A 9,493-nucleotide genomic window follows, 5' to 3' on the forward strand; every position below is an offset into this window, starting at 1 on the left:
AGCTCTTCGATTTACATGTATGTGTTTTTCATATGCAGAAAAGGATTAGTTAACATGCCTAAACATTTCTTTTGTGTTGATCAGCTAAAGGGATTCATATTGTGTTCTAAATGGATTATCATTATAATGTTGACCAATATAGGTAAGCATAATACATGTATAGTGAGTATTATAGTAGCACAATATTATGAGACACCAGTATGTACATAAGTATTACTTTCACTTTCTAAATAAGTGATCTCCCTTTGCTAGCATACTGTATCATCATCTTTTAATATTTAAATAAGCTTATCATCGTCACATATCCTATTGCATTTGTAAAGTTTCTGTCATTTTAATTGCAAAAGTTATTTTTTCATTTGTCTGACTTACACTATTGAGTTGACCCCTTATTGATCCTGTAACAATTTTGTATTAAATTTGTGTATTACATGTATAAGTAAGTGTAGAGACTTATCATTTTTATGTGAGTTATAAATAATTGGAAGGAAGGGGTTTTTCTTTACTAATGTATTATAATGCATCAAATACAATGTAGGCCATGACCCTATGGGATTGTTCTGAACCCATGAAACAGGAAAATACAAAATATCTTCTTATGTTATTTTGATGCATCAAATGATGTAAAGTACATGACCCCCAGGTGTTGTCTTTAGCCCCCCCCCCCCCCTCCCCCTTATGAAATAGGAAATGATGATACACTGTATATTTTGATAACTTTTGAGATCTTCATCCCTAAACCATATAATTTAATTCTTGCTCTTTGTGTCATTGCGCATCAAATTGTATTTAGACTATGCCCCCTTGGAGACACCCTAACATTCTAGAACAAGAAATAATAAAGAATTTTATAAATGTAGTGTTTGATCCATGTGGGTAATTCCTAGCCTAATGATGACACTGCTTTGTTTAGGAGACTTTACAATTGCCCAAAGTAGGCGGATACAAATGCGTATAAAATTTTGTTTTTAAATATATCATGTACCCCGGTACATATATTTGTATTGTTTCTTTGTTCAAGGCATTTCAGATGGTATGTAGGTCATGATCCCAAGTGCTCTTCCTGAAATTATCAAATATCATAAAAACCATTGAGATTCCCACCTTAATCCAAAGATATTATTCCTCCTTTGGTCATTGTGCATCAGCTCATTAGTGTATGTAAGTCATGACCCTAAAGGGTCATCCTGACCCCCGTAGATTAGAAATTGTCAATCATCTTCAAATTATTGATGTTTGATGATCCTATCTCTATTTAATCTTTATTATTACGTCTCCCAAATGAAATTTTGAGACTCATTGTTTTTGAACGGTTATTATTACCGGTACAGATATATTATTTTAAGACTTCCTTTTCTTCTTTCCCGCTCTGAACTTGTTTCTCAGAGATGGCTGAACAGAATTGTACAAAACTCTAGGATACAATAGGCCTGCATATCCTAGTTTGATTTTTCTCATTTGGGGGTACTTTTCGGGGGGGGGGGGCAAAAGGGTGTGGGTCTAACATTGAACCATACTGGAAGAATCATAGACTCTATTGTAAATTGTAACTTGAAAACGGACACAGATAATAATATAGGTTTTTCATAATCATATGTTGACTGGCAATACATAGGGTTTTTGAGATCTGAACCTTGGGGTCATCCCCACCCCCCAGGAATTGGACATGACTATATATCTCAGAAAATGTTATAATCATGACTCCCAAACCATATATATTCTTGTTCCTAATATCAAGGGACATCAAATGTTATGTAGATTACGGGCTCTGTTGGTGGTCCTGACCCCCCTCGAATAGCAAGTCCCTTAATATCTTCAAAACAGTTGAGATCCTTAACCCTTAAGGTATTCAATGTATAATGGAGGGATATTGAACAATTTTGAATCATTTTAAACTAGTTATATATGTATTGCTAGATAACTATGAAAGTGAAATGAACCAAATTCGCATGACAGACAACATATAGGGAGCCGGTCATTTTGCACCTAAATTTTTTTTTAAAGAGTTATCTCCCCTTGATGAAAAAAAGAAAATTTTAACTTCGTCAAAATATCTGCGGTAAATGATTCATTTTATTTCATATTTTAATAAAGAGAAAGTTTATGCATGTATTAACCAAGAGAGTTTTGCAAATTTTAAGTTACTTTTTACAATATCTTAAGATAACATACGTTGCCCATAGACTTCAATGCAAAATTCCAGGTGTAATTAGTTGGACCATAATCAAAATTTTGAAAATTCCTTTGGTGGAGTATTTTTATTTGATAATACCTTAAAAATGATATCATGATTAAGAATAACGGACCATTCATTTATTAGGTACAAAATGTGGTCGTTATACATTGAATACCTTAAACCATATATTCTTTTTCCTTGTGTCAAGATGCATCAAACGGTATGTAAACATGGCCTTGGGGGTGGTCGTGACCTCCTTCGAACAGGAAGTGCACGAATATTTCGAAAACGGTTGAGATCCCCACCTCTTAACCGTATATATTCTTGATCCTTATAGGGCATCAAACGGTATGTAGGTAATGGGCCTCGGGTTAAATTAAATTTTTCAAAACCGTAATGCACATGTCTAGAACAGTTCCTATAATATCCCAAGATATAATGTGTCTATCCATTAAATCATAAGAGGAGTTCTTGGATCTATGTTTTTTTGAGTGATAAACGTCAATTTTCTGCTACTATTTGACTCCCTGGATGAAATTTAAATTTTTGAAACCTTACTGCACATCTATAGAACAGTCCGTATCATATCCTAGGATATGATGTGTCTATCCATTAAATCATAAGAGGAGTTCTGGGGCCCGTTTCTCAAAAAGGCGTTAATCTGGGCCTAAGTTAGTCCGACTAACAAAGTTACGCCAATATTTAGTCGGGTCTAAGTTGCGTTTCTGAAAGAGGCGTAAGTTAGGGTTTAAATGTCGAAAGACTTAGACATCTCCGCTGAGTACTAAGCATGCGCATATCGTATTTTGTTTTGCTTTGAGGCTATGATTATATGTGGTGGATCAATTCTTCAATTCATAGTACATGTAGTACCCGAAAGTACGCATGTTATACTTTACCACTGAATGTGCATAGTTCAAGCTGTTCATGACATTTTATATTAATAAAAGTAGAACAAATGCCTATAGATACTTTTCTTAACATAATGAAATTTTAGAGAAAAACAGTTGATTTGAAAGCGGCATATATAAGAGGTTTCAGAAACCAAATATTTGGCAATTAAATGCATTGTAAATGATATTGAGGCACAATCTTACATATTAATTGAACGAAACAAAACAGAGAAATTAACTTCAATGTTCGTGTAAACTTCAAATATTTATAGAATACAGGGACAAGGTACAGTGGATATGCCCCAATACTTCTGCAGAATGAGAAGTATGCTTCATAGACACCGTAGATTTTTTGACATTTTCAGATGCTGGGATAAGGCTTGATTCTTTTTTACCAATTCACTATATTATTTATAGAAAATAATATGACCATGAATATAACAGCAACCAACTGACAACCAACTGAAATCGAAAATATCTACTGTATAAATAAGATTCCATCCGCTGTTCCAATATTAAAAGAAAGTAGACAATGACATGGAAACTATTCTTGATTTTCTGCGATTCAGATGATAATAGTTTTGAAAGATATTAATAGTCAACAGTTAACAAAACAGGAATTATCAACATTTGAGGCCGGGGTCTCCCCAAACTCCCTTTCCTGTTTTTGGTTTAATCGATCGATTGCTGTTTTGGGGGTTTTTCGGGGGGGGGGGGGGGGGGGTGAAAGTAATATACACCATAAACAGGGAATAAATCGCTCTGTTTAATTTTCAATCATTTCACCCTCGTTGTCAGCGGGCGAGTTTATGTTGATTTTCAATATCTAATAATAAGTAACTTAAGTAACAGCTTTGACTGGGCGAACTCACGACAGAGTGAAACTGTTTGCAGCGTTGAAGGACGGAAATTACACGGGACCAAAATAACCCTGTATACAGTATCTTGATTAAAATAAAGATATAAAAGCAGTTATCTAAGAACACCCTTAAAAAGGCATACAAAAATCCCCTATCCCCTTCCGGATAAGACATTTTGCATCTTTGCAGTTTTAACAAGCGCATGTGAGTTTTACTTTTTCCTTATTTGCTTTGGGTTATATGGGAGGGGATGTATACAATTGTTTATATAATAAGTATGACAAATGCAGGCTAGTTAAATTTGTAAATAATGCACACTGTTGTAAAACTGCTAAAACAACGCTTTTGTATTGCAAGTTGACAACTTCGAAATAAACAAAAATCCCTTGATATACGTACATCTTAAATATGATGAAACAAAACTATCATAAATTCAAGTAATTAAAGATCAATTCAGTTAAATGAGTACAAATAAACAATGCAATTGAATATGCACGAAGATCATCGATAGTACATGTGCCCCATACCTATTTTAAAAGAATTACCCCGGCCACAAATGTTGTTAAATATGAACGCAATTGATTACTTCTTCCTAGAATTAATAAGATTAATGAATTTGATTTCCAAAAATTCAAGGTGTGCATGTGAAATTTTATAATATTCGATAACATTGACAAACGCTTGTCAACAGATCTAAAATTGATGCACACTCTGCACGCTTCTAAAACATATTTTTAAGTAATATTTTAACAAACAAAAATTGATTGTATCTAAATGCGAGTTCATAAACATTCCAAAATACATGTAGCTTTCATACGGTTTTGTAAAGATACTAGGGGTAAAAAAATGAAAATGAGAATGCATACGTGTTGTAAAGTTTTCAGTAATACATGTATAGGTAAAGAACAAACAACCATACACAAGGAGAAATTACAAATGTAAACGTTTTGAGTTGCTCCTATTCATAATTTTGAAATCAGTTTCGTTTTACAGGTTCAAATTTGATTAGAAACATTAAATTCTAGTTCATGCTTACTGAGTATTGATTAAAAAATCAATAATCTATTCGTACTTATATACATGTACATCTATCTTGTTGGGGAATACATATTTAATTTAAAAATAAAGCATCTCTTTAATTATTGTGTTTATATCATTTATCGGGGTATACCAATTCTTCACACTTTAGGTAAATTTCATTACGAGTAGTAATGTATATTACATACGTTGAATAAGGTGAGCCCATTATTTATCAAATTGATTTAATCTTAATTTATTTGGAAATAGAAACAGTTATCGAACAATAGGGTTTTTTTTAAGTTATACGTACAAGTACAAATATTTAAATGAATGTGAATGTTTTCTTTAATAACACATACAACAAACCAAAAAATAAAATTCTCTGTATATTTTGCCTTAGAAACAAAACATTCGCCATTTTTGTGCACAGACTAAGGACTTAGGCCCACCCATTAGCAGGCGTAGATTTAAACCCAAATTTAGTCCCGACTAAGTTTCCGCCTTTTTGTGAAACGCAGCTTAGTCTGGTTTTGAGGTTTAGTCCCTGATTTAGTCCGGACTAAGCTTACGCCTGGACGTAGGCCTTTTTGAGAAACGGGCCCCTGGGATCTATGTATTTTTGGAGTGATTAACGTCAATTTTCTGATACTATTTGATTCCCTTGATGAAATTTTAATTTTTAAAACCTTACTGCACATCTATAGAACAGTCCCTATCATATCCCAAGATATGATGTGTCTATCCATAATATCAAAAGAGGAGTTCTTGGATCTATGTTTTTTTGAGTGATAAACGTCAATTTTCTGCTACTATTTGACTCCCTGAATAAAATTTAAATTTTTAAAACCTTATTGCACATCTATAGGACAGCTCAAATTATATCCTAAGAGATGACGTAGCTACTCCAACATTTGTAAGAGGGGTTCTTGGAACCATACTTTTTTTGCAAAAAATCGTCATTTTTTGTTGCCCACTGATCCCCTTAGTAAAACAAAAAAATCTGGAACCTGATCACACTTCAATATGACACCCCCAATCATATTCTAGAAGATCATTTGGCTACTGCAAAATGACGTTTTTGAAATCATATTTTTTCGGTAAAAATCATCATTTTTCTGCCATTAAATGACCCCCAGGACAAACTTGAAAATTCCGAAACCTTATTGCGCATCTATAGGGTACCCTAAAACATATTCCAAGAGATGACTTGTCTACTGTTGAAAATGTAGGAGTTTGAGGAAGAAGTTTTTTTTGTGAAAAAACCTCATTTTTTACCAATTATTTTACCCCCAGGACTATCAAAGACTTTTTGAAACCTTTTTACAAAACAACATGGCACCCCCAATCAAACTCCAAGAGTTCAGTTTGCTGGTTTATAAGATGTAAGAGCAGTTTAAGAAAGTAAAACGTGACAGATGGACGGACGGAACAGGGTAACAACAATATACCCGAACTTTCTTTAGAAAGTGCGGGTATAAAAAGGACTCTGGAATCATTTCCTAGAACTTGACCTTAAGATGAGTTCTAAAAATTGATTCAAAATTGCATGGTCTTATTATTAAACAGATTATATCTTACGGGTGATATCTACATATCGTGTTTTCTGATGTTAACCATAATGGAGAGCAGATTTAAGTAAAGGAGTAACAAGTATCCAGTGTCCTTGTTTAACTAGCATAACCATAGTACAGGGCATGTAAATGACGGGCGAATATCCGTCTGTAATTTGGCAATTGCCACATTTAATGTGAGAACAACTGTTCCAATGCTAACGACCTGTTCTCCTTCCGGCGTAGCCATGTATCGAGTGACAGTTATATCCGTAATAAGCAATAGTTAAAATTAAATTTGATGCACACAAACAATTGGACCTATTCATTCAGAGCAAATAAGGTGTGTAACCATATGATTTCGCTTCTCAATGAATTTTCATTTTAAAAGAATTATATAAGTTGAAAATAATAAAATTTATCAGAAATCAGATATTAAGTGAAATATAAAAGATACAGGTGGGTTATCAACTGATTTTTTTTTAAATTCAAAATCCGCACAACGTTCATGTATATAAATCCTTAACGTTCAAGTAGCTATTTCATAGGCAAAGCGTATTGTTTTATAAGTAGTTTCTTGAACTGCAATCTTTGATACTTATTATAACCAGTTTGACTTTCAGTCTTTTTTTCTCATTTCACCCTCAGATGACCATGACGGAGCGTGTGCAATTGAAAAGTTTAACCTTTGTACAAAGTATTAAAACATTATTTTTCATAACTGGAATAATATCAAGTGTATATGTTTTGCTTAACATTTCAAATGCAAAGTTTGACAATTACAACTATGACTTTTCGTCACTTCTTGCTTGCGGCAAAAATGAACATTCTGTATTCCTCTTAATGGCTGTACCAAGTAAAGCAGGCAATTTCAGAGAGAGGATGGCTATCAGGAAGTCATGGGGAAGTGTTGTTAAACACGATACTTCTATACGGTTGTTTTTCTTTGTCGGAAAAGAGGCTGACCAAAAAATAAATGACACGCTAACCATGGAGAAAGAAACATACATGGACATCGTTGAATTAGATATAAGGGAGACGTATAAAAATCTTGTGAAAAAGATAACTGCTCTATTACAATGGGTTACCGTTCATTGTACCAACACCAAATATATTCTTAAAGTAGACGACGATGTGTTTTTGAATTTTAATCTTCTAATAAATTACCTCAGAAACAGCAAACCGGTGAATTCGATTATTGGATGTAAACTAACAAACGCACCCATAGTCAGAGATAAGTTTTCAAAATATTACATCTCAAAAGAGGAATACAAACCAGATACTTTCCCGGTTTACGTCGGAGGCCCAGCATATGTAATATCCGGTGATATCCTCGGTAAACTTTATTTGGCTACGAACAACGTGTCATCCATTTTTCTGGAGGATGTGTACATAAATGGAATGTGTAGAGAATATATAAATGCTTTAGCAGTTGGACATCCGAGCTTTAGCTGCGTTACCAGAGTTAAAGAACCGTGTGGGGGATACTTCAGGAACTTAATCACAGGACATCCTTATTCAGCGGGGGAAATAGAACGCATGTGGATGCAATTAAATGATAATATTACATGCATAAGTAGTAAATCTTATAGATAATCTGACAACTGTAACATGTATATGATGATATTCACTTTTGATGTGTAAATATCGATATGTTTTTTAAATGAAACCTCTATTTCAATGATACTAAACATACATGTTGACAAAATATATCTTTCTCTTTAAATTGACTAGATGATATCCCAGGCAGGCGCCGGAATAAACAATTTACATATCAATATTAAACAAAGTTAATATGTTGAACCATATTTTTTTTTTTGTTTATTTTTGTATATACTTTCAGTTTGTCCGGTTTTTTAATTACTTTTATGACATTTTTTAAAATAAAAATAAAAAAAACACACAATCTGTATGGCTGGATATTTAGACGAGCTGACAGAGGTGAAAAATCTAAGCCGAAATGGATGTGGTATTATTTTATGTTGTTGTAGGATTGGAAAAACTTTTCCTTTTTAATTTCAAACAAGTGCATAGGTCTTTAGTACATCTTATCTTTAAAGGACTTTATGCGGTATAATGTAGTTTTAGCCCCTTAAATCTAAGTTTTTTGAAGAACTTTACAAATAAGGTTGAAGATAACTGAAATCATATCAAAAATAGGTATGTAAAAGGTGATCTTCACAGTGACGTCATAATGTAGAAATGACGTCATGAAAATTGTCCTCATTTGGTAAAACCAAGTTTTGTAGCAAATATTCGTGTTTTTGGATGGTTTTTTGATTGGGAAACATCTAGCACAGGCTTGCTCAAATACCATCTGTACATGTATGATGTGTATAATTAAAGGAATAAAAACATACGTTAAAATGGTATTTGAGCAGATTTGAGCTCTATACTTCCAAATGGAAACTATAAAGAAAAAATGACAATATTTTCATTTTTTTTATACGACACTATTTAAAAATTGGTTAAAATTGGGGGTAGATATGAAACCAAACCAAATATAGTCTTTTTGTTCTTCTAGGTCAAATTGCATCATAATTTTTATTATCATTGTCACAAATAAGAATTTCAGATTAAAGATGTTTTTATTAAAATGGGGGGGGGGGGGGGTATCCCCCCTACCCTCTATTCAACTTCCCTCTTTTATGAATAATACACTCTGTTAATCATATAGTAATATATTTGGACAAAAATTATATGAGACAATGTAATATTGCTTCAACGCTGTTAATATGATATATTGTATCATATGATATTGTTATATATAATATTGAATATTGTGATACGATATTGTATAATATGGTGTTGTATTATATAACATATAATACATATTACATTGTATTTTATCTCGAACAAGTGGTGTGTATACAACCCGTTTGCTAAGCCCTCGCTTTATCAAACGGGCGGTGCTTTATTAAATACTTTCGGTCCAAAATATTTTTAACACAGCCTGCACTCGCTTGAATGCTTCAGTTAGTTAATTTTTCAAAA

The 9,493-nt window shown here is 33.0% G+C and overlaps 1 protein-coding gene across 1 annotated transcript; it reads left to right on the forward strand.

Moving 5' to 3' along the window:
• The first annotated feature begins 6,292 nt into the window (after positions 1-6,292).
• LOC109620814 (UDP-GlcNAc:betaGal beta-1,3-N-acetylglucosaminyltransferase 7) lies at positions 6,293-8,344 on the forward strand. The gene is made up of 2 exons (XM_066077217.1): positions 6,293-6,842; positions 7,148-8,344. The coding sequence occupies exons 1-2, from the start codon at positions 6,801-6,803 to the stop codon at positions 8,093-8,095; spliced, it is 990 nt and encodes a 329-aa protein (XP_065933289.1). The 5' UTR covers positions 6,293-6,800; the 3' UTR covers positions 8,096-8,344.
• Positions 8,345-9,493: the final 1,149 nt, after the last annotated feature.

The sequence above is a fragment of the Magallana gigas genome, chromosome 1, assembly GCF_963853765.1.
Source record: "Magallana gigas chromosome 1, xbMagGiga1.1, whole genome shotgun sequence".
NCBI lineage: Eukaryota > Metazoa > Mollusca > Bivalvia > Ostreida > Ostreidae > Magallana > Magallana gigas.

Coding starts and splice junctions, on each gene's coding strand:
- LOC109620814 (XM_066077217.1), top strand. CDS start 6,801: ATGCACACAAACAATTGGACCTATTCATTCAGAGCAAATAAG. Junction 6,843..7,147: donor ATTCATTCAGAGCAAATAAG/GTGTGTAACCAT, acceptor TTTCACCCTCAG/ATGACCATGACGGAGCGTGT.